This window comes from Lagenorhynchus albirostris, chromosome 15 (assembly GCF_949774975.1).
Source record: "Lagenorhynchus albirostris chromosome 15, mLagAlb1.1, whole genome shotgun sequence".
Classification (NCBI taxonomy): Eukaryota; Metazoa; Chordata; class Mammalia; order Artiodactyla; family Delphinidae; genus Lagenorhynchus; species Lagenorhynchus albirostris.
The window spans coordinates 8,421,930-8,448,438 of NC_083109.1; the positions used below are offsets into that span (position 1 = coordinate 8,421,930).

General features: G+C 43.0%; 1 protein-coding gene across 1 annotated transcript in view; it reads left to right on the top strand.

Annotated features, from left to right (window-relative positions):
- Positions 1-26,509, top strand: part of BCAS1 (brain enriched myelin associated protein 1) — a 158,556-nt gene that overhangs the window by 128,403 nt on the left and 3,644 nt on the right. Inside the window, exons 10-13 of the mRNA XM_060122907.1 lie at positions 4,270-4,311; positions 11,791-11,964; positions 19,902-19,967; positions 25,874-26,134. Coding sequence (XP_059978890.1) covers positions 4,270-4,311; positions 11,791-11,964; positions 19,902-19,967; positions 25,874-26,134 — 543 coding nt within the window. The remainder of the gene's footprint in view (positions 1-4,269; positions 4,312-11,790; positions 11,965-19,901; positions 19,968-25,873; positions 26,135-26,509) is intronic.

Below are 26,509 nucleotides of genomic sequence, written 5' to 3' on the forward strand. Positions count from 1 at the left end.
TGTAGGAGGGTTCCCTAAGAAAAGTCTTAAATAGGTCAAGTAGGCCTAATTTATGCCACTTTTCCTCAGCATTCACAAAAATCGTTTCCATTAATTGAATACATCCTATGTGCGGGCACCGTGCTAAGTGCTTTACACATATGAGATTAACGTCAGCAGTTTTCATCTCCTGAAGCACATCAATCCACACCCCTACTCATCCCATTCACACAGTTCTAGGAATCTAAGGAGTGTGATCACAAATCAGTCCAGGCCCCCATATGTCTCTACTGGGTGATCACTCCCAAACCACACCACTGTCACCAGAGCCACCAAGGAGAAGGTCCACACCAGCTTACGCGACGCCTCACTGATGTCCTCACGAGCCTGCCATAGTTCCCCTGCCACTTGCAAAGCAGTAGGAGAAAACTCTCTTTCTGTGTGGTGCTCAGCTCTGGGAGCAGCGGCTCGGGACACAGAGTGACACCATTTAACAAGACCCACCCTCGGCGTCCACGCAGCCCTTTTCTCCCCAGTGGACGCCCAACTCGAGGGTAGCTGAGCTGGTCTGAGTTGGTCTACCAGCCACCAGCATCCTACCCAGAACTCCTCCTGCAGGTAGCTGGCTTGCCGAGTCCTAACTTCCATCGGTGAATTCTCTTTCTGATGTCCTTTTCTTAAAGTCTTTATTTCTTCTCCTCCCATGCCTTCTGACTTCTAGAAAAGACTGTAGACAACTGACCCCTCATTGCAAACATGGCTTAAGTTGTCCCTCCCACCATACACACACGTTCCAGAGTCTCTAATGCCCTTGGAAAGGGAGGTCTTCACATACGTACGGGGAGGAGCTGTGTGGCCTGACCCCAGCCACCAGGCGTAGGTGAGTCTCAGCTCTCCTCAGGCATGACTTTCCCTTCACAGGCTTTGTTGTATCTATTCCTTAGAACAACTCTCTGATTGGTAACAGTCCAATAGCCCACTTTTGAGTAAGTGAACTGAGGCTCAGAGAGCTGTGGCTGACTGGCCCAAGGTTGCACAGCTAAAACAGTGAATTTGAACCTGACTCCATAGCCCAAGATGCTCTAGACTTGGGTTCTGAGCAGGTTTTCCTTACATGTGCCGAACACTAAAGGGAAACAAGAACCTGGCGTCTCATTATCCAATTTTGGGTCCTTCTTTTAACTGGATTTCAGCCACCCCAACATGAAGGCTATGCCCTTAGGCCAGTGTGCAAATGTACAAAAATGTGCAAAATGATTTTGAGTGGTTCTTGAAGACAGCCCTAAACATTTAATCAGTCATGTAATGCCAAGTTATCTTCTCGCCATTCTACTCCGTTTCCTTTGGTGACCTTAATTATAAAATCTCTTCGTGATATTAATAGGCATTTTTTACTGTGCTAATAACACTTGCTGGTCTCTCTTTTTAACAAAAACTTAAAAATAATTAGAATTTAATGAGCATTTTTGTTTTATTCATTGCAGTAGTTTTGATACATACTTTTGGTTACAGGGAGGATGTTGATATTACATTCATGATAATGATAAGATGCTTTCTTTTAAAATATATTTGTTTAAGTAAAAAGATAGTCAACTTAAAGACAAATATCACGTAAATACAGATGGTACACGGGCAGGTCAAGAATCGTGAAAATGGTATGCAAATTACTGACTTTTGAGAAATGTCCCACTGGGCTAATTCCCAAAATAAGGAGTGTTTTGCTGGGTAGTAGAACTTTGAAGTGGGAAATAGTCATTGCTTTTGAAACAGACGGTACTTATAATGCCAACTTTGAAACATCAGAAGGATCTGGATGTCTGAAGCCGTAACAAAGATGATGGAAACATCGCTGTTGAGAATAGCTCCTTCCACGCCGCACCATCGCCTACACCCAGTTCTCAGTTTCCTCTAGAAAACAGTGAGCAATCAACAGCCAAGAACTTGCCAGACACAGGAAACCAAAGCACAAACTAGTCTCCTTACAACCAACTGGGACAGGAAAGAGGCCTTGAAAACCTAAAAGTGCCGTTCTTACATAGTGGGTGGGTTTTCTCAGCCTAACGTAGACAGTATATTGACTCTTGAAACTTTTGTGGGTCAGGTTTAAGGACGCCTGGCTTTTAAAATATCATTCAACTCTTTGCCTTTTCATGGGATTAAATAGCATCCAGGCGGTCTCGGGAGAAGGGGCGTAGTTCCAAGAAAGCTACACTGCTTGCAATTCCTTCTGAGTGTGCTATAATTTTCTGACAATCAGAAGCTTCCAGAAAACCCACAGTCCATTTTAGGGACATATTTTGTGCGCAGGTAAGCTTCAGTATGAGAAGATAAGGAAAAATAAATGGTCCAAGCTGAAGATCTCATCTAGCGAGAGAGCAAGTCTGGTAGAGGAGAAAGAAGCCCACACAGTCACACACACACACACACACACACACACACACACACACACACACACACACACACACACACACACACACACACACACACACACAAAGTGATTCTTTTTTTTTTTAAATAAATTTATGTATTTTATTTATTTTAATTTTTGGCTGCATTGGGTCTTCGTTGCTGCGTGCAGGCTTTCTCTAGTAGGGCGAGCGGGGGCTACTCTTCGCTGCCGTGCACGGGCTTCTCATTGGGGTGGCTTCTCTTGTTGCAGAGCATGGGCTCTAGGTGCGGAGGCTTCAGTAATTGTGGCACATGGGCTCAGTAGTTGTGGCGCACGGGCTTATTTGCTCCGTGGCATGTGGGATCTTCCCGGACCAGGTCTCAAACCCATGTCACCTGCATTGGCAGGCGGATTCTTTATCACTGCGCCACCAGGGAAGCCCCACACAAAGTGATTCTGATCCTTCAAGTTATCACGGCAGGGGGAAAACCTGGCTTTTGGAACCATTTTCACCACTTTTTTTTTTTTTTTTTTTGGCGGTACGCGGGCCTCTCACTGTTGTGGCCTCTCCCGTTGCGGAGCACAGGCTCCGGACGCGCAGGCTCAGCGGCCATGGCTCACGGGCCATGGCTTACGGGCCCAGCCGCTCTGCGGCATGTGGGATCTTCCCAGACCGGGGCACGGACCCGTGTCCCCTGCATCGGCAGGCGGACTCTCAACCACTGCGCCACCAGGGAAGCCCTCACCACTTTCTAGCTGTACCATCCTGAATAAGTGACTTCACCTCTCTGTACTTCCATCTCTTGTCGTGTAAGTGAAGGTCACCATACTGACCGCTTGGGGCTACTTTAAGTGACATGGTGTATGCAGAGCACCACATGAAGAAGATATATTTACAAATGTCAGGTCCCTTCTTCCTCTCCCACTGCATGTTTTTAAAGCAAAAATGAAGGCAGGACTTGGAACAAAATCAACATAGATAAGAGTTCTTACCCTGGAATCCAAAAGAAAGACAAGAGTCTATGAACACCCTGAAATTATTTGCAAAATATTTTGTTCATGTTTACTTTTCTGAGAAGAGAGACCAGCTCTGTCAAGTGAGTCTCAAAGTGGTCTGTAAACACCACCACCCACCCACCTAAAAATCCTTCAGAACAACTGCAAAAAATATGCAAAGATGACCTCCCAAGTTGGAGCTTGGCGAACTGATATAATGATTGTGATATTGACCTTTGATAGGATTTGGATAACTCCTCTCCTATTTGGGGCAGGACTGTAGATGCCAGAATTACTGCAGGGATTAACAGGGTTTGAAGCTGGGTGTGTTGGACCCCAGCCCTCTGGCCCTTCATAGAAGTATTTTAACCAGATTGTACTTTGGCATGGTGACCTTGGCCTACGTTGAACGCTGATGTAAGATGGAGCTTCGGATGCTGGCCACTGCCCGACTGCCAGGGTAAGGCTGAGTACTGCTTGCTCTCTGAGCACCATGGGATGGATTTCTCTGGACACGTTACCAGAATTTTCCTGAGAAGCTCATGTATCTTGCCTAACAATGACTGTATCGTGTGACCAATCATAGATCCCTCTTTTCATCAGCTACCAGAAACTGTCAAGGCAAACGTGTTCCTTGCCCACAGCCAAGACTGTAGTTTGTGTTTTCTGTCGCATCCCTTCTCCTTACTCCATTTGTATTCTGCCTGCATCTGTATGTTTATTTTTCCTTTGTTACATTTTAAAATACATAACTTAATTTACACTGTTTACATTTGTGTAAAGCTCCTTGAGTTTCTTCTTGGAACAAGGTAGCATAAGCTATGTCCAAGAATGGCACCCGAGAGCTGTTAGCCCCGGTTTTGGTAACAGTCTGACTCTTACTTTTGTTTTTATCTTCCCTTTAGTCAGTTAAAGAGGATTCAGTTCCCACAGGTGCAGAGGAGAATGTAAGTTATGCATTAAATGACAGAATCATTCCATACTCATCTCCGGCATGATGGACCACTGGGGGTGTCAGCTCTGGGGTCCTGGGTTCTTGCATGTTCCAAGTGTTATTCATCCGCTGTAGACTCTTTCTGCCTTTCACGTAATTAGGGACCGTGGGGGAACAACTTTGGATAAATATTTGTAAAGCCCATTGAACCAATGCAAATAAAATGCAAAATCAGAGCACACATTTTTAGCATTTGTTACCCTTAAGGGGCTGAAAGAGTCTACTAAACATAAGAACATCTTGCCGCTTCCTTAAGGGACAATGATGCTGCATCCTCTGCTTCATCTTACTTCGATCGCTCTTGCGCCTTTATTTCCATGGCAACCTAGATTCTCCACTAACAGTGGGTGGTACCCAGGACAGGTAGTTGCATCAGATATGATGGCAGATTGCTGCAGTAGTTGCTGTGAGACTCTTGGTCTCGGGCAGGAGAGCCAACTGTATGGGTCTACACCTGACAGACATAGGTTGAGCCTCACTCTCTTTTTGACCTTTAATTTCCGAGAATGATGGTCAAAACTTTCAAGACGTTGCGTTCATGTCTGAAGGAGATGGCTCCCTGTGAGACACCACAAAAACGTATCTTTCCAAAACATCTTCCAGGGAGATGAATACACTGGCCTTATGAGTTTCAGACCCAAAACAGCAGCTTTCTGCTCTGAAAGAAGTACAGTCTTTGGAAAATGTTCTAAGTGGGCGAAGTTCACAGCCCCTTAAGGTAGAAACTGTTTGTTATCATTTCACCAAAGCAAAATATGTTTGGCTCTTCCGAGGTGTCTCTTGTTTGCTTGCCATGTATGGGACTTGTGTTTTCACCTTTATTTAATTGCTGGAACGGAGCAGAAGTTGAAAATCCAATATGTTCCAGAAAGGATGTCTGTGATGTGGAATAAAAATTAGAATGGCTATGTCGTAATTCTTGTTGGGAGAAAACCCTTCGGAATCTGCTCTGTTGTTGTTGTTACTGTTGTTATTTCTCTTTCCTTCTCTCCATCTCTCCCTTCTTTCTCTGCCCCCCCACCTACTTCTTCCCTTTCTTCCCCTTCCTCTCCCTCCCCCTCCCCCTCCTGTCTCCCCCTCCTTCTTCTTCTTCTTCTTCTTCCCCCCCACCCTTTCTTTTTGGAGCCAAATTTAGTAGCTCACAAAGCTCAGGTCTCTGGTAATTCAAATTCTCATGAGTTTGCTGGCTATTTTCTAGCAAGCCTAGGTCTCTGTTTCAGCAGCCTACAAGAGGGACCTCTTCCCATGAACTTTAAATTTAAAAGCTGCAGGTTAAATCCAGGGCAGTTGTTAGCTTCGAAGTTCCAGGTTTTCTGAAGAGAAACTTCTTTTTGGATATTCATGTGTAGTTGCCTATCCGAGGAACCTCGTGTCTCTTGCAGCTCGCACGTGAAAATGCAGAGTTGATCTCCAGCAGGCAAACAGAATGTGTTTTATTTTCAAATTTGAAACAGAAAAATAACATGAATTAGTTAAATGATTGATACTGAAAGATAACACAAAATCAGATAGAGATACAAATGAAAGCAAAATATTGGGATGGCCAAAAAGTACATTCAGGTTTTTCTGTAATATCTTATGGAAAAGCCCAAACAAACTTTTTGGCCAACCCAATATTTTTGTCAAGAGAATAAAGAAGCATTTAAAGATCGCTTTAAATTGCTTAGTCCTACAAATGATGTTTCTATTTCTAAGCTTTCACATTTCATCTCCTAACTGTTAGTTGGAAAGAGCGAGGCTAAAATGTTGTGATCTTGGCCCCATCATCCCCAGGCTGTGCTGCCTCTTGGACCTCAGTTTACTCATCTCTTAAATGGCCGTAATAATATTACCTACCCCTTAGGATTCTTGTGAGAATTAAATGAGTAGTGCAGGTAGTATGCGTATTTCAGTGCCTGAAACATAGGAAGAACTCAGTAATTCAGGGTTGGCAAACTACCATTAATGGGCCAAATATAGCCCATCACCTGTGTTTGTATGGCCCATGAGCTAAGAATGGTTCTTACATTTTGAATGGTTGAAGAAAAATCAAAAGAAGAATAATATTTTGTGATGCGTGAAAATTACACAAAATTCAAATTTCAGTGTTTATGAATAAAGTTTTATTAGAACACAGACACCCTCCTTCCTTTACACAGTCTATGGCAGCTTTCATGCTACAAGGGCAGAGCTGAGTAATTGCAAGGCCCTTTGCAGGAAGAGTTTGCCTCCCCCTGCGGGAATGTCAATGCATAGGAGTTGTAACAACAGGAAGTGAGTGCTTCCCAGTAATCAGGGATTATATTTCCTCATGAAATTACACACCTCACAGCTGACTCAGTGTCCACGTGGAGTCAAGGTATGTGTAAAACAACTAGTTTAATTTCCTTTTCCCAAGTAAGAGAGATGGTGTTAATCCAAACAATGGATAATACTCTAATCCTTCAGAACAGGACAATTAGGTGTCATTAACCATATTACAAGAGTCCTGAAACAGTCTCAACTTCTTCTGGCTGAAATGCGATTGAGTTTAGTTTTTAAAGTTTCTCTACCGAGAATTTCCAAAACTGATCTATCACCCAGTGCAAAGTAAAGAGCAGGCTGATGTCAACATTTTTCAAAATGTTTTATGAAAAGAAAAATAAGGTGCTTGAAGCCCCTGGAAGTTTTAACGCTTTTCCTAGAATGAGCCTTTGGTCCTAACAGGAAAAAAAATCTGTTTATCCTGACTACGGAAAATACTGAATTCTTTTGTTGTAACCTGAAAATGTTTTGACCACTGGTTAATTGAGGTAATGTTCTAACTAATGGTGGGGGGCTGGGGGCGGGGGTGGGAGCTTTCCTTCCCAGTGACCTATTAGATCAGGGAAACAGGTATTTCTCTTTCTTAGTGATGAACTTCTCAGTTGCAAGTGAAAGAAAACCCATCTCTACCTGGATTAAAAAGAAAGTGGAATTTATTGGCTCTCATGCTCTCCCTTGGCTCAGCCTTCTTGGCCTGGCTACGTCCTCTGCCTTCCAACATCACGTCAGCCAGTGCAGAGTAAAGGAGAAACTGGTCCAGCAGCAACCCTGCACGTCCTGGAATTTGTTCCTGTTCATTGACTTAAACGGGTTCCCATGCTCTGTTAGTCAGCATCTGCCAGGTTGTGTTGCAATAACAACCAAGCCCCAAATTCCAGTGGTTTTCAACAGCACAGATTCTTTTTTTTTTTTTTTTTCTCACTCATGCTGCATATCAGCTGTAAGTTGGCTTGTGGGTGATCCTTATGGCCTCTTCCTACTGAAATCTAGATGGAAAAAGCAGCCCCTTCAACAAGGAGGTGCAGCTGGAATGGCAGAGAGAAAATAGTGCCATGGCTGAGCCATGGAATAGCTCTTAAAACTTTCACTCAGTCGAGGTTTATATCATGTCCACTCACATTCCATTCTCCAAAGCAAGTCACACAGCAGTGGGCATGCATGTGTAATTCTTTTATAGGAAGGCAGAATGAATAATTGGGAAAATTCTACTTTCTGCCACATATTCCCATCCCTGAACTCATATGACCAAGGAGCTAGGCCATGTTAATTGGCTTAGACCTGCTCAACCAGCTTCATCCGTATTACATAGTATTAAAGTTAGGGAGGATTGTCCTCCCAAAGAAAACCTAGGGGGCTGAGAATGAGGAAGAATGTGAAAGAGTTACTGGGTATAAAAATAAAATCTCTACAGTGTCTTTGCAATTAAATAATCATGTTATAAATCAAATCAGAACAAATCCAAATAAGATTCTATAATTTAAAAATTTAATATCAATATTATTATGTCATGGGTGAAGTTTAAGTGGAGGAAATCCATTTTGCTATAAATCAGTTTCTGAAACTCACAGCTCTAGTAAAAACTGTGTAAACCAAATTTTAAGAGTAAATATGGTATATTACTAGGGGCAAAAAGTGAAACCTTTTGCTGAAATGTGTATTGTCCGTGTTAATTGTACTAGCCATCTACATGCAACATACAATATCCCCTACTGAAATCAAGCAAGGGAGACTTAATTCTAAAATGTAGCACAAATCTGATTTTCACCTTGTCCACTGTACCCAAAGTTAAAGTGTGCAGATGCAGTCATGTATTCTGAATAAGGAACAACTTTTTCCAAAGCTCTGGCCTGGAAAGGAATCAGAAAGCTATCCAAAGAAAAATCAAATTCTTATGTCTGTATATGCAAATCAGATCCTCACTTAGCTCGAATCCTTCTAGATTTCCACACTGGATGTCAGTGGATTTTTTTTATTTCTTGGCTGCTGAAAGCCAACTTCTTGGCCTGACTTCAAAGCTAATGAGAGTCCCTAGAAGTCCCTTTTTTTCTTCCTACTGAAATAGTTGTGTTTTGAAGAATGGACTCTGGGCTAGGATTTATAAGTTGACACCCCTTGACATTTGGAAAGGTCCAGTAAGAAAACCATTGGCACTCAAGTAAAGTTGATGTGCAAAGTTATTCCCATACAATCATTTTATCATATGAGTAAATGGCCCACCAGGCTCTCCACACAAAAAATGAACGTGCTGCTTCAATCGCAAATAAATCTAAACCCAGAGTCAGTGAGTCAGACTCTGTTCATTACCTACCTAAGGGCCATTTCCCATTCCTCCACCCTCTTTCTCTTGATCTTAGGTAAGGTTGGCAACCCCAAAGTATTTCACTGTGATTTGTCTAAACCAACAATCCCATTCTCTTCACCAATAATTAGTCAAGGGGTAAGGATGTGACCTACTTTTGGTCAATGAAATGTACCCTGAGTAGAGGATCAAAATACAGAAGTTCATTTGAAGCCACTCTTTTGCTGTGACTGTCCTTCCTTCTTAGGACATTGGATTGAGGATGTGATGCATGGAACTGTGGCAACTACTTTATATCCATGAGGCAGCAGATAAAAGGATGAAAATTCAGCATGACAAGGATGGCAGAGCCAAAGGATAGAAAGAGCCCAGGTTATAGAAACACTGTGGAGCCACCGAACCAACCCCATAACTTCCTACTTTCAACCTTCTTCTTCCATACTGTTATTGGTTAAGGCACTATTAGATATTCAGTTACTGGTAAACAACTCCATCCTCATTGAAATGACTACTTGCCTGTGGTGTGACTTTGGCTAAGCCATTCACTCATTATGATTCTTGATCTATAGAATAGGGATAATGTTACCTACTCTGAGCTGTCTTGAGTAACTCAGTAACTCTTTATTGAGGTAATATATTAAAAATACCTTGTACAATGTCTGACATAGTAAGAGATAGTTATTGATATCTTCTCTAAATAGTGGACATGTGCGTGGTGGGTGATTCCGGATAATTCATGCCCGTGGAGTAAATGGCTCTCAAATAGCCTGAGTAACAACCGCTAGTGTTAATTAAGTGCTTATTACATGTCAGGCACGGTTCCAAGAACTTCACACGTGTTGCCCGATTTAATTCTCAAAACAACTTTCTGATGTGCATACTATCCCCATCGAGAAATGAGAAATGAAAGCACAGACGTGTGGAGCAGGAAACTTGGATTAGAGCCCCTGGAAGGGGTAGGGTCAAGATGTAGGCCCAGGCAGGCTGGTCACTCTACCAGGCTGCCTACATTTCAGATGCACCCCAGGGCTCTTGTGGCTGAAGCTTATTTTTCAGAAATGCAATTAAATTAAGTCAGGCCTGGATGCGGAAACCCAGGACCACATTTGACCACTAATCCAGTCTCTTATCTGGCTCTAGTCTCTGCCTGGTTTCCTAAAGACCGGCCTGGGTTGAAGACAGACAGCCCAGCAGCAGAAGCCTCCTCCCAGTCGTGCTTTGTTTGACTGTCCAGTGGTTTTAGTGTTTTACTGTCTTTCAGTGGGACGACTTAACTTTCATTTGTTGTAGTTCCCACCACTCCTTTTTGTCTTAAACCTGGTCAATCCATGCTGACTTCACCTGCCTTGCATTCTGGGGACTTTTGACTTTATAACTCCCCAACCTAGATCTTAGATTACAAAGGGAAAATGCTGCAAGTTGTGTCAATACCTTAAGAAATGGAAGGTGGGGAGAGAATGCTATGATTTAATTGCCAGGTTTGGGGATGTTTCTATATGCTGATTCGTTGATGGGCACCTTCCTGCTTCAGCTGACAATATAAAGATGAAGGGTCCTTCTCAATTTGGATCATTTGGGTTATTTGCAAACCAATGGTATATTCCGCATGGAGGAACGGAAAATGATTTCTCCACAGTCATCCTGTGTTTTTAGAAGTGACTAAGTTCCCTTCCCCTCCTCCCTAAGAGCAAGAACAGGATTCGGAGGAAGCTGGGGGTCTGGCACCAGCCAAAACAAATGCAAAGATGCCTTTGGCTCTAGAGGACTTCTCTCTGCGGCAGAGATGACAAGTGTTTGTGTAAAGGGCCAGATAGTAAATGTTTTAGACTTTGCCGGCTACATGGAGTCTCCGTTGCCAATTCTTCATCTTTTTAAACAATTTTTCCAACCCTTTAAAAAATCTAGAATCTATTCTTAGCTCATGGGCCATCCTCAGACAGGCTCTGGGATGAATTTGGTAGTAGTTTGCCAACCCCTGCCTGAGGAAACGAAAAGGAAATTATAAAACTCCAGGCCAACTAACTCTGTCGCGTTGCAGGGACCAGTGCAAACACAAAAGCTGTCCCAGGTGTGACTGGGGCACAGCCCAAACGGAGTGAGGCAATGCAAACGAACAAAATCTGGAATAAGAGCGCAGGTGAACCATCTAAGGGCAGGGCTTCCATCTCAGCCCCCCACTGGTGGCCATCCCTTCAGACATTCAAGGGGCGCTGAGCTCACGAGGTACCCTGCTGGGGGCCACAGGAACTTAGCCAGAGTTCTCTTGCCAAGTTCATCCTGTTTCTGAAAGCAGGAACTTCAGTTAAGTAACAAGAACAAGTGACTGGTCTGGGGAGAAGTGGGAAAATGAGTTAACAAGGAAGTCAAGCCCATTAAACTGAGAAGCTTTCACGCTATCCTTTCTTGCAAAGAGGACGGTTTCTCCACAGCTGCAGCGAGCTAGGATGTGCAGTGGAAAACATCCTGGCCACTGTCCTAAGATTGTACTCTTAAGGACATAATTACACAGGCCAGGTGTGATCTACCTTTATGGGAGACCAAACAGGTGGGTCTGATAGATTGATTGGAAGGGGTATTGAGCATGCTCTGAAGGGCAGTCCTTAAAAGGGACTCCCTATCCAAGCCTTGTAGCTTCCCAGGGCAGGAATTTTGTCTCTTCCACTTCAGCATATTTGGAGAGCACATGATACGATGTAAGTATTACTTCTTCAAGATGTGCCTGTGTATAACCTAGACTCCAAACTGTAGCTACCATGTGGTTGAGGGGAGAACCGGGACCCCACTTTATAAAACATGTCTGGGGGATGGGGTTTTTTTCCCACTGTCTTATTACCTGGCAAAACAATCCAGGTGGTGTGTGAATCACAGGTAGAGGCTGTAAAGTCCGAAGAAGTAGAATCAGCCTTACAAACAGTGGATCTCAGCGAAGAAGGAGATCGCACACCTGAACCCACAGAAGAAACGCTCAAGAGCGCAGAACGCAAAACACCAAGACCCTCTCTGATGGCGTTTCTCAGACAGATGGTAAGCCCTTGCTTCCAGTTCAGGGAAACTGAAATACATACATCAGCTTCTGAGACCAAAGAGCCCAGGTCAGGCGGTGAGACATGATTCTAGGTAGTATAGATGGAATATAAACCGAATAGGAGTTGAGAAAATTCCCTTTCGTCCTCCTGATTTAATCACAGGGAATGTCTCTCTTTATTGCTAATTTTCCTTAACCTATAACCCCTGCTAACTGCCTTCTTAACAAAGGAGGAGCTGGCCTGGGCTCCTGAGCTGTGGCAGACAACAATACCAACCTGGAAGTTAATAGTGTTGCTTACTTTTAATTTTATTTATTTTTAAAAGTTTCGCTGTGTATTTGGCAAATGATCCCATTTTCCTGGTTATGGTAATAATATGCAGTTTCCTTTGAAAATACGTTTATTTACATAAAGAACATAAGGCATTTTTAAAGGATTAAGTAATTAATAGTTCAAGTTATATTTTGATGTTGGAAAACTTCTGAAGGGGATGTATGAGTGACACAAATTTGGGCAAAGCTTGTTTATAGATAATTCCAGAAAGGGTATGATATGAAAGGAAATGACGATTTCCTAATAGTGAGGGTGTATAATTTAGTTGGTGAATTTGCCATGTTTTTAATTTCTATAGAATGGAAAGAATCTGGGCAGACATCTTTGGGCGTCTGTGAAGAGTCATGTGCATAAAATATCTAAACATCCAGGAACTTAATATAATGCAATCAAACCCCAATCGGCTGGAAGACAAAAAAACAAAAAAACATGTAAAAGGTCATTGGTTTAATTCTCTTTTAATGAAAAAGAAGAATTTCATTATAGTGTGCCTTTATTTTCAGGAGTATTTGGGAATTAATCCTTTGAGAAAGCAACTCTCTAATTTCACAAGCTCAATCTGTTAAGGAATTCTTTCTAGTCCACAAAACAAAACAGAACAAAACCCTTGCCAGTGGGAGATGAGGAATATTAGAAATCACTGTTAGAAACTGTTGACAGGAATCATTTTCTTTTATTGCTGAATTCTCATGGAGTAAGAAGTACTGGGCAGCCTGCATGGCTGGAACCCCATCTGTATTCCTGGCCATTTATTCTGCAATTTGGCACTGAAAATGGGCATCAAGATTTGAGATTTTTAAATCAATTTTTACATGACATCAGGAAAGAAAAGAACATTTGGCCTCTTTCTGGCAACCCATCTACATTACAAATGGGATCCCCAAATAGCTCATCACAACATTGAGGATGGTCCAGCTTTCTCGTTTCTGGATGGAGTTGAGAGATACAAAAAAAAAAAAGCAAACAGAATGACTTTCTCTTCCAAATAATCAACATGAGACTTCTTCGTTTAAAAGGGAGGAAAATACAAGAGACTCCAAATAAAGCATGAAAGACCTCTAAACCACCCAATGCATCCATTCAAAACAAGTCCTTAAATTCAAGTGAGGTTCCATACTTAAATTCATCCTCTGGAGTTATCCATTAGATGTTGTTTGGGGATATTTTCTAGCAGTAGAAACTGTGTAAGTCTGAACAAGTTGGAAACAAGCGTCGTTTGGAATTGATTCTCCATAGGATAGGGATGGGGTAGAAAAGGACACATTTCCCCGAGTAATCCTCCGTCACTTCACAGTGCCAGGTCTTATAATGTCCATTGTTCTTATTTCCTGTTGCCCACTAAAAGGGTTATACCTGGGAGCTTGAATATTATTGCTTCCTTTTAATGTTTAAACCCCCAAGCTTCCATGATTGTTGAGATTTCCCCTAAAATTCCAGATTTCTTAATTATTCTGGTCTTGCATTCTGTTTTGTTTTCATTAGAACATTATATTCCCATTGCAGTTAATTCAGATACACAAAAGACAGGGGTTTTTTCAAGTTTACCACAATTCCCACCACTCCCTATTGCCCCACCCAGGCCACCTCCCTCATTGACATTTCTGGTCTATCCCGTGGGTATTTGAGTTTGCAGCCCCAGATACAGAGCCATCTCACTCTTTATGAGAACTTCATTGAATCACATTGTCTGGGTTTATCGTGTTCTGATTAACCGTTGCGCTATGGATGGACATTTGGTTTCCAACTTTCTGCATTTCATTTATTCAACAAATAATTATTAAGCTCTCACTATATTCTAGACGATACAGATACGTAAATAGATGTGGTCCCTGTCCTCATGGAGAACAAAGCCTAGTAAGGAAAACAAACTTATTTTGAAGTCTGTGCCGTATTCAGTGAGCACGCACCATGTATCTTCCACACGTGATCTCAGCTTCTTTGCTAACCTGCATGAATATCGTTACACGTCTACTTTTTGCCTACGTGTTAATATCCCCGTAGTGTAGAATCCTGCAAGTCAGCTTCAGCAGTTTTTTTCAGGAAACACTTTTGGGTAATATTTCATAGCTTCCAAACTAAAGTCTTTGGATTTATGTAGGGAAAAAAACAAACAAACAAAAAACTGCTTTAAGGGCTTGAAGATAGAGGCAGCATCTGGCCCATCGCTATGGGATTTTTATTTTCTATTTCTTTTAGTATGTGCCTGAGCATTATAATTGAATAAGTGAATGTTTTAAACTGATTTTAAGTATTTTTAGCAAAATATAGTTTTTAAAAGTAATTGATTTAATAGAAGAGAAAACTCAATTGCAAACACGTCACCCTTGTTTTGTAATCAGGGTTTCCATTCATCTGATCATTGATTTTCTACTTTCTAGCCTTCCCTTCCCTTAAATTTCTTTCAGATAGCGTATTTTACTATCCCAAGGCAAAGTACTTCTTGGTTGAGTATTTTTTTTAAATAAATGCATTTCCCAGTTCATTTCTAAAGTGATCTTTTTCTTTCCAGAAATTAATCTTTCCTAAAAATAGAAAGAAGATCATTTTTCAAATAATTATATTTCAGGGAAAAGAAAATAGAGTCATATAAGTCCTAACATTGCATTGGGCACATGTAGATATAGCACTTCACAAAAATCCTATGGGCTCCTGCAGACTTTTGAAAAAATTGCAAGGAATAGCTAAGACATCTGTCACACCCTAAATAGAAAAAGAGTCTCATGTGTATTAATTCAACGGTATGTCAAGAAATTGGCTATCTGAAGCACTAGTATATTTTTACAAAGTGCGTGGGTGGAGAACTGTATTCATGTACCCACAAACCAGGTAGGCAGATGAAACCAGAAAAGGTGGTGGATGGAAGTACAAAGATAATAGATTTATACTTTGTCAATATTAATAACACCTTACACTTGAAAAGTGCTTTCTCCTGCAAACCATTGTCACATACATTGTTTCATTTAATCCTCCTCCTGTCTCTTTCTCTAGACCATTAGTTTTGTAAGAAACTCTTTGTTGGAATAACCTTCTCAGGCTTAGATAAGAAAGACTCTTGAACTTTAATACTGGGCAAATTAAAGGCCCAAGTGAGACAGCCATGAAATCAGAGGGATTTTGTTAATTACACTCAATCTAATAAATCTAAGAAAACCTGCTGAAATTGACTGTCTTGTGGAAGAAGGAGAATCGTTTGTAAGGATAATTATAAAACAACAAACAGGAGTCTTTTAGCCAAAGTTTTTGATCTCAACTTCTTCCCTGAGTGTTAAAATATGAATATTGAGTTGTTCTTTAAGGTAAGGTTTCTGAAAGTAGCATTTGTTTGGGGCAATTCCTGTCTCCATCAGCGACTTGCATTCTTTCCTACCCTAAAAGGGGACTCTGGAGTCATTTGGTGGGTCTCAGCTATTAATAGTAATAATAATAATAGCTACTGTTCTAAAAACCCTGTGAAACAAACACTCTTCCTGCCCCACTGTGCAGATGAGGGCACGAAGACTCAGTGTTTAAGGGACCTGCCCAAGGTCGCGGAGCTGGTCGACAGCAGAGCCGGAATTCAGAGTCAGGCTTTCGTTGCTTCGAAAGCTGAGCCTTGTCACTGCTGCCTCCTGTGCTGCTTCTGGCAGCCATTTTCTTGGAGAGTAAATAGAACAACCATAGCTCCATTTTTGTGATTCTCCACCTGAAATTACAACAAAGCACGAGAAAGCAGAATTCATACATGTCTTACATAAAGCTTGGACGAAAGTTTTCTGAATATACTTGTCACTAAAGCGAGATTTACCTTGGTTGTGTCGTTTTGTCTGAATTGTCCAATTCCATTTCAGGTGAGCGTCTTGGTAAAACACAAAGATTGGACTCATAACCTCTGTTTATCCTGGAACTTTCTAGCAGGTCCAGTTCTTTAGATTTGTTGTAATGAGGTTGATTTAGTAAACAGTCGGGCTCCTCTACTCACACTAAATTAAAATATCACAATTCTTCCTTTAAATCGCAACTTCAGTTGGGATAGATCTCTATCAAAATACATTTGTATTCCTTTCAAAGAGATTTGAACTGACCATCAAACACTTCCACTAGAATTTTAAGTACCTAAGTGATATATATCAGAGATGCTTCCAGCATTCTTCAGAGTATCAAGCTATAGGAATGCATGACACAATGAAAGAAATTTAAAAGTGATTTCATTAATATGCAAGGCTTGGATTCACAACCAGATCCCATTTCAGCACCGCAGGCTGGATGCCCTGAGATGCTTCATCTTGGATTCTTGTGAATAAAAATAAACTCTTTGTAAAGAAACTTGCTCAGTATCATACTGGGAAATCTCCACAATTACTTAATAGTCTTCAAACTGTTCTTTAAAGTACTAAATAGTCTCTGAAAGCATTTTTGTCTCTTTAAACAGCAACTCTGTTTTTTGTGACAGCTGGGAAAAATAAGCTTCTGAGGTTATGGTCCTTTGAATAGAAAGCCCAACAGGAACTATTTTAATTTGTCACTGAAAGAGGGCTCTGCAAAGAGGAAAGAGGAGGGGTAGAAAGAAAACAAAGGAGAGAGGGAGAGAGGGAAAGAGAAAGGAAAGAAGGGAAGGAAGGAGGGAGGAAGGAGGGGAGGAATTGTTAATAACTGCAGGTATTGAAGAGACCTCAGATGGACTTAATAAGACCCTTAGTCTAAACTCAGCATACAGTCACCTTTGCATAAATACCGTTTTATATGCCTCAAAGTGAACAACAGAGGAAAATCTTAGAAAAACTCGAGGTATTCTCCCTTTTTTTTTTTTTTTTTTAAAGACTTTTAACCTATTTGCAATGATTTCCCTGGCAGCATGACGGTCTGTTTTCAGGATGGTAGTAGCCTAGATCCACTACTGTCAAGGGAGCCTTCTGATTCAATCCAAATTCTCCCTCAAGGGCTAGCTAGGAAAGGAAGGAAGAAGAAAATCAACTTTAACCTTAAACTGGCAGGTACCTAACACTAACCAAATTGAAACAATTAAAGGGAAGTTAAAAATCTCTCTCTCTTAGCGGGTGTAACATGACTCCTAATTATCCATTCAGGTTTTGCTTTAAAAAACCATGTTGGTTGGTTGGTTTTTGCCTTTCAGCATTCCCTAAAGGCTGCCTCATGAGGACAGGACCCTGTGTTCTACAGGACCCTAGGGAGTATGTTTGAGTAGGCAGGGCAGTTACAACACAGCCTGAATTCTGGAGGCCCCGTGAAATCCCAAAGTGGTAAAACTCTTGGGTGAGAGCTGAAAGAGCTAGTTGCAGGGAGAGAAATAATAACTGAGAGCCCTTTCTTTTTCTAAATGTTCTCAAGAAATTGGTCCTTGTAGAACAATGCAGAAGACCTAGAGGAAGAAAAAAACCACCTTCCATCTGAATGGGTCTAAATTGTACAAAGAGAACAGATCCTTATTTGCCCTTGGGTTGAGCAGCTTGGGGAAACCCATGACAATGATATCTCTAAGAAAAGTGCATGGAACTTCCAGACACCGGGAGTTCAGGCTGAAGAAAGAGTTCAGGAATGGCTTCTCCATTCCTAATCAATGAAGAAGTAGGTATCAAGGTCCTAGTAGCCTAGCTCTGGAAAGGTTGCTTTGGGGGTAGGAAGGATATTGGAATTCTCATACTGTGTTCAATCATAGACAGTCCTAGTCAAGTCTTCTGAATCAGAGAACAGCACAAAGCAGTAAAGATAAGCATATTTGTGCCCTGATGATAGGCATGTCCCATAAATATCCCTATCTGAGATTTTCAACCTCCACCTTATCCAAGCCCTTATCATTTTTCCTAATTAGGTAGCTTCATAGTAGATGCTCAATAAGTGTTTGTTCGTTGAATGGTACCTCCTACCTTCTACGGGCAGTGTGGGGAGGAGGTTAAGAATGTAGAAGATGGGGCTTCCCTGGTGGTGCAGTGGTTAAGAATCCGCCTGCCAATGCAGGAGACACGGGTTCAAGCCCTGGTCCGGGAAGATCCCACATGCCGCGGAACAGCTAAGCCCGTGTGCCACAACTACTGAGCCTACGCTCTAGAGCCCACGAGCCACAGCTACGGAAGCCCGCGCGCCTAGAGCCGGTGCTCCACAACAAGAGAAGCCACCGCAACGAGAAGCCTGCACACTACAATGAAGTCGCAACCAGAGAAAAGCCCGCGTGCAGCAACAAAGACCCAAAAGCAGCCAAAAGTAAAAAAATAAATAAGAATATAGAAGATGGACTCATTGCCATAGTGCCAAATCATGGCTCCCAACCTGCTACTTCCATGACCCATGTTAGTTTCTCGAAGCTTCCATTTTCTTGCTGGTAAAACGAGCAATAAAATTGTTCCTCTATCTTAAGACTGTGGAGTGATAAATAAACGAACTAACGCATGTTATTATCTCATTTGGTACAGTTCCGGGCACTTAGCACTCCACTAAAAGTTAGCCTTTGTAAATAATAATTTTTATTATCTCTGCTAATATGAGTACCCTATCTCAGATTATAGAGGCGCATAATATTAACCAGTAAAAAAAAGTACTGAATGCTTTAATGTTTGTAACTGTTCTCCGTGCAGGTGTTATATAGGTTCTTGCTGTCCGCAAGCAGAACAGCCAATATAATAACAGTGGAATCTAAAGTCTTCTTCTTTGTGCCACAGAGCTTAACCTCCACTTCTACAATCCCTCCCTCTAGCCAGGAGGAGGAGACCATAAGCATTGAAAAAATATGTGGGGTTAGACCTGAGTCCAAATTGTTAATAACTGAACATTTCATTGCCAGACTTCTTAGGTCTTCTATCAAGCATCAAGCATAGAACATTACTAAATCCACAGCTAAAACTACAGACTCCAGTATTGGTCTGTATTTGTCTATGGCCAGTTAGCTTAAAGCAGTGATGCCTCAGAATCACCTGGAGGGCTTATTAAAACACAGATTGCTGGGTCCCAACCCCGAGAGTTATTGACTCAGTAGATCTGGTGTAGTTCTCAGGGTTTCTATTTCTGTCAAATTCCCAGGTGATGCTGAAGCTGCTGGTCCCGGTGTCACACTTGTAGAACCTTTAGCTTAGATTTTTGATTTAAGGGCCCAAATCTGTGATGTCAGCCCCATTCAGCCCTGTCCCTGATGCCGCCGGCCACAGGGGGCACTAAAGATTGGAAAATAGAGTGTTCGACAGTCCATCACTCCGCCAGGGGCAAAAAATACTACAGCAAAACACCCACCACTTAAATGTTACCAATAGATAGCTACCAATGGTTTAATTGTTTGTTTACTTATTCATTCATTCTACATGTTCAACCACCTTCTGGTTCCAACATCAGTATTTTCATCATCATTTATTTATCCCAGAATTACCTAATCCCAGGGTTTAAGACTTTTATTGTAGTTATTTTTGGAGACCAACACTTGAATTTAATCAGACTCTGGTTATAGACCACATAGAAATCATGTGACTCATGAGGAAGGCGTTTCTAGTTGGTCTTCCATTTGTCCTGACCTTGAATCTCAACAATGAATGACTGAGGTTATCCATTTCACAACCTCCCTTGCATTCTCCATGTTGCTGTGCTTGTGGTAGCTGAAAGGCCATTGTCTGTTTGTTATTTTAGTCAGTGAAAGGGGATGGAGGGATCACCCACTCAGAAGAAATAAATGGGAAAGACTCCAGCTACCAAGTAAGTGATCTGTAAACTCGGTTCAATGGTGGGTTTAGCTGGCCTGTTCTTGGTTCTCTGCAGCCTTATTTCTGATGCAATTCTCAACCACAGCCAACTCATTTGATGTCTCTAGGCTGGGTGCCTACTGTATACCAGGCACCATTTTGGGCTTTGCAGATGCAAGCACGAACAAGCTAGAGTTCCTCAGCTATTTCTTGCCGCAAAGCACCTTCATGTGCTCTTCCCTCTCTCCACATGGACAATTCTTTCCCATTCTTCACATCTTGGCCTAAACGTCACCTCCTCAAAAAGCTGTTCCCTTTCCACCCATCATCCCTGCATCTTGTCCTTTTACTTCATGGCACTTGTCACACATGGAAATAAGTCATATGTCCATGTCTCCCCTACCCCTTCCCGCCCCTGTCTGGAGTATTTGTAGAGCAAGGAAGGGGCCTCTTTTATTTATTTATTTTTTTTATCACACTGCATGGTGCCTGGTACATAGTAGGAGCTTTTTCTGGAATAGATGTGTGAAAGACATGGGGTCAGGTGGTTCGTTTCTATCATTTTCTCTATCCTAAAGAGACAGCTATGACATTTTTATAAATATATGTATTGTTTTTTCCCCAGTGGGATCATCTCATGCTCAACACCCTATTTTATAACCTGCACTCTTTTTTAACTTAGAAATATACCTCCACAAAAATGTCATCAAATATTCTTGTTCTAATTTTGGTAATACAGAGATGTGGTTAAGAGCATGGGTTGCAGACTCAAACTGCCCGGGTTTGAATCCTGGCTCAGCTATTTTTTAGCTGTGTGACCAAAGGCAAATTACCAATCTCTCCATGCCTCAGTTTCTCATGTGTATAATGGAGCTAGGAAAAGTGCTGCCTTATAGGGCTGTCATGTTTAGGTGAATCCATACATGTAAAGCACTTAGAACATTCCTGGTATAGGGACTCAACAAGTGTTAGTTGCTGTGTTTATCAGCATGAGCTGCCATAACAAAATACCATAGAGAGGAGAGAGAATGAGTATTTTGGTGTCTCTTCTTACAAAGACACTAATCCTATTGGATCAAGGCCCCATCTTTATGACCTCAATTAACCTTAATTACTTCCTTACTCCAAATACTTCCACATTGGCTTTATATGGCTTCACCATATAAAGCCATAGCTGTTGCTGTTGTTTTATTACTATTATTATTGTGCTTCTGATGAGAAAGTATCACCCTGTAATGTTGTTCATATCACACGCACACACAAATTCCAGCAATTACTAAATAATTTATGATATTTCTACTTCCATAATAATTAGTTTATCCTGTATATTTCGACATGGAATATATTGCTTTTTAGTGCATTCAAATTATTTTCATTTTTCTTTTTTAACTTATTACTATACCTGCCCCCCCCAAACCCATACTCTGGACCACTTTGGAACCAAAAATCCCAAAGGTTACTACCTTGGAAACATGATAAACTTACGTCATTCACCATGAAACACTGAAATATGTTTGTACATTTTGTCTGGAATCTGACAGTGAAACAGTTATGCCAGTCATTTTGGTGATTCTAAAATCTGAAAACAGTCAGTGGAAATTTGAATGAGCTGGAAACGTCATTCTATTTACACTCATCTAGAAATGTTTTGAGCATTCTATTTTCCAGGGCTTTGGATCCAGACGTGAGAAGATTGGTGTGTACTATTGGGAGATGACAAATGCTTCGTTTAACTTTGGGGGGTGGGAACAGACATTCTCTGCTCCTGTTAGATTTGCCCTCTGAGTTATAAAAGCCTTAGTTGATGTTTCCATGAAAAAAAGCCCAAGAAATTCCCAGCCTGGGTTGGCTTCCAGTGTCTGAATCAAGCGGGATGCTCCAGTAACCTTGTCCTCCAGCTTCCTGCCAGCATCCCTGGGTTCTAGGAGAGGAGACACTCGGATTATTCAGATGGGAATCATTTTCGTTATAAATTTTGAGACAGCGTCAAGCCCCAAGCAAAGGTTCTAAATCTTCTGCATTTCATGACAAAGCAGTCACGCACAGTTCCGATTCTTAGCTCACTCTGAAGGTAAGGAACCAGCCATGTATGGTTTCCAGAAGTTCGTTTCTAAGCCATTTTTTTAAAAAAATTAGGCCTAATAGGGATGGAGTAATAACCATGTGGTAGATGGATATGACCCATTGAAAGCTCCCCTCTTGAAAAAAAATCAGTGTCCCATGAGAGCTGTTGGTTTGTAGGGACTTCCCACTTCACACCCAAGTGATGTGCTAAGGGAAGTATTTTGGGAACACTTGGAAGGCGAGTTGCTGGCCATTCATCCAGCCCATTTTGATGGCGACTTACCATGTGTCAGGTGAGGTGCTGGGGATAAAGCAATGGAAGAGACACAGAGGAGTTTCGTGCTCCGGAGGGAATCAGAACATTTCCAGGTGAGCAAAGAAATCCCCGTGATGACTGCAAACATAAAGAAAATTCAGGGGCTTCCCTGGTGGCGCAGGGGTTAGGAATCCACCTGCCAACGCGGGAGACACAGGTTCCAGCCCTGGTCCGGGAAGACCCCACGTGTTGCGGCACAACGAAGCCCCCGCGCTATAACTACTGAGCCGGTGCTCTAGAGCTCGCGAGCCACAACTACTGAGCCCGCGTGCCACAACTACTGAGCCCATGTGCCACAACTACTGAAGCCCATGCTCTGCAACAATAGAAGCCACAGCAATGAGAAGCCTGCGCACCACAAGGAAGAGTAGCCCCCCCCGCCACAACTGGAGAAAGCCTGCATGCAGCAACGAAGACCCAACACAGCCGAATAAATAAATATTTTTTAAAAAATACAATAGGGAAAGGTAGTTAAAAAAAAAAAAAGAAAATTCAGCAGTGTTCCACAAGAAGGGGGGTCAGGCATCTTTAGACCCTCTAATCAGGGACTGTGTCTCCAAGGAGGTGATGACATTTGAGCTGAGACCTTCTGGGAAAGAAGCAGTCATCTGAAGCCCTGGAGACAGACCGAGCAGAAGCACAGCCAGTAGGAAGCTCTGAATTGAGAATAAGTTTGTTCAAGAAGAAAAAGCACCGAGTGGCTGGAGCAGAATGAGTGGGGGGGTGGGATAGAAGATGAGGCTGGAGAGACACGGGGGCTCGATTCAGCAGGTGTCTGTATTTCTTGAGCGCCTTGTCTACACCCGCAGCTCGGATGCTTAGCCACTCAGAGTCGCTGCTGCTAGTGTTAAGCCAGGACCACCAACTCATCCCAGTGGGCCCGGGACGTTCCTGGTTTTAAAAAGGCAGGTTCCATGTCCTAGAACCCCCTCACTCCCAGACAGACCAAGACGGTTGGTCCCTTTATGTTTGGCATCCAGACACTGTGTGCAGTGGGCTTTCCATTACTAGCTAATTTCATCCTCACAACACCATGAAGTATGATTTGTTTGTTTGTTACTCCCATACAGAAGAGGAAGCTGAGAGATCACACCATTTATTCCAGGTCATACAGCAAGGATGTGATGAAACCAGAACCACACCATGTTTTTGTTTTTAATTTTTAATTTTATTATTTATTTATTTATTTATTTATTTATTTATTTTGGCTGCGTTGGGTCTTCGTTGCTGCACGCGGGCTTCCTCTAGTTGTGGCGAGCGGGGGCTACTCTTTGTTGCGGTGCGCGGGCTTCTCACCACAGTGGTTTCTCTTGTTGTGGAGCACGGGCTCTAGGCGCACGGGCTTCAGTAGTTGTGGCACATGGGCTTCAGTAGTTGTGGCTCGCGGGCTCTAGAGCGCAGGCTCAGTAGTTGTGGCACACGGGCTTAGTTGTTCCGCGGCATGTGAGATCTTCCCGGACCAGGGCTCGAACCTGTGTCCCCTGCATTGGCAGGCAGATTCTCAACCACTGCGCCACCAGGGAAGTCCCCACACCATGTTCTTTTGACTCCAGACACTGAGCTTTTAACTACTCACTGTATCTTAAAATCTTCTATGCAACGAAAACAGTTAACAGGGTGTTTGAGCAGGGTCACTGGTTTCTGGCCTTTGTGCAGAGCAGCACGGTGGGAGTTTCTGTCTCTTTCTAAGGCGAGTATCTGCTCTAGGCCCTCTGTTATACTCGACATCTGTATCTTAGCATTTGCTACAACTTTGGCAACTGGGATCCAACAGAAATATTCAGGATATGTGCTTGTAAAACATCTTCTTGGGCTGCACTGGATGTCTGAGGCTTTGTTCTCCAAGGAGTTCTGACCTCCAGGAGGGCGCTGCAGCCTGGGGAGGCCTTCGGGACAGGGGAATTTTCTCTGTCTTCCTGCTCATTTCTAAGGGGTGTGTTTGATTCACTGATGTGAAATGACAGTTCTATGCCCTCTGAATCAAAACTGTCACTTTGTCCTAGAACTTTGTGACTTGGGGACAACACATACATTTTATGAATCATAAGTTGTAAATATGTATCCAGTGGGCCAAATGTAGCCCACAGGGATAACTGTGTTGTGGTTGTTTGCTGTGAACAGGGCTTTAAAACTTTCGATGTCAATATTTTTAAACTGACATATTTTGCATTTGAAATAATTCGATTTCAAGCTTCCATCTGAAAACATAGAAGATATGACAGCACTGGGGCTGTAATCCCACATCGTATCTTTGGTGGGTCTGAGCAGTTGTGGCCCCTTTAGACAAGGCATGTGGCATTCAATTCACCACAGTGCCCCCTACTGCAAATTGTCTCCCCAGCATCAAAGCCAGCAGAGCTTGAACTGTTTTTCGTACACTAGAGAAATATTTCTTTGGCCTTATGCTGCTTTCACAACTGGGGAAATAAGTTCACCATATGATTATTCTTACCCCTAGCCTCTTTCATGCTTTCGTTTTATCTGTCTGACCCCCAGAGTCGTTTCAGTTCAAGCAAATTATGGGAAAAAGTCTTTTACTTCCTAACAGATTTTTGGTTGTCTGTAATTTACCTAGAATTTTGGATTTTACAGCCTTACTCCTCCAAATTGTAGGAACCAAGTAGGAATGCAAACATTTCACTCTACCATGAAAAGATGTATGTTCACAACTAAAACCATTATCTTCTTTTACCACTGTTTTATGAAATGACAGTTTCACACTAGAAATTAAGATAGACATAATCATGAAGAAAAGACCAGGCATCCCAAGAAGAGTGACGTGTGGTTGCAAGTGGGAGAAATCCCCTCAAAGCTGGCTCATACAAAAAGGGGCTTCAGGAACGGCTAGATCCAGGGGCATGCGTAATGCCATCCATACGAGGGCTCTTTTTTCCCCTTTCTCTCTCTTCATCTCTCAGCTCTGCTTTCCTCTGTGCCTCATGGTTCATTTTTCAAGAAAAAAGAAATTCCACTTCCAGGATTTTTCTTTGGAAATGGTGGTGGTTCTGGAAGCTCCAGGCTTTCATCTTCCCAGCTTCAAGTTCATGGAAAGGGAACTGACCTCTCTCTCGGTTGCTTTAGCAAAGCCCTGAGATTAGCCCAGGTTTAGCTGCCTTTGGCCAGCTGGAACCAATCCCAGCAGCCCAATCACATGCAGTGCTCTGACCGGCCAGGCCTGAGTCGTGTGCCCTTTGTCCAGGGATGAAATGAGTGTGTCGAAACCACAGGGAATAAACCAGCGAGAAGGGTGGTTCTCCAGGGAAAACCCAGGTTCTAGTTCCCGAAGAAGGAGTAAAGAATGCTTGCTGGGGAAGTTTTCATTAATGAATGAATGAGCAGATTGGTAAATAAATGTCCCCACTGTGACCTCATACCATAAAAAGTATTTACACATTTTTCTTACTTTTTTCCACCTCACCCAGGAATCCTGAACACGTAGGCACCATCCAACCTTTGAACATCTCTAACATGTTTACTCACCTGCCACTGAGCGTTGTCTTGCAGCCACTAAAAACGCATTTTGTTTGAACTTGCTCTAGGCCCCAGAGGCCACTGAGAAGGCGGTGGTGCCGCCGGAGTCAGAACCGGCAGCCGCCGGCCAGAAGGGCAAAGAGGGCGCCTCCAAGGACAAGAAGGCGTCTGCCGAGACCGAGAAGCAGAAGAGCAGCAAGCAGGAAGCCAACGAGCCGGCCCCGCGCGTGGAGGCCCCGGGGGAGGCGAACTCGCTGCGGGACGGGGACAAGTCCCAGAAGAGGCTCGAGAAGCGGCGACCGCCCCTCGGGGGCTTCTTCAAGGGCCTGGTGGGTGGACGGTTCGCCTCTTCTTTCTGGGTTTTTCCAAAGGGGACCGGCTGGCCGGGGGGGGCTGGGCCTTGGTCAAACACCGAGGACCTGCTGTGTGCCAGGCGCAGAGAGCAAGGTGGGCGCAGGCATCGCTTTTCCGCGGCCACAGGCAGGTGTGACGCTGATGGCGGGGGTGGGGGGGGGGGTGGGGGGGGTGGGAGGCAGGGGCGGGCATGGGAAGGGAGCCTGAGGGTGAGGACGTGGCCTGGCCTTGGGTTTAGGAGGAGGGGGGCGGGGGCTTCTCAGAGGTTCCATGTGAGGAGGGACCTCAAGTTAACCTGTAGAGGGATGAGGCAAGGGGAAGTCTGAAGGCAGGTGAGGTCCAGGCCATGG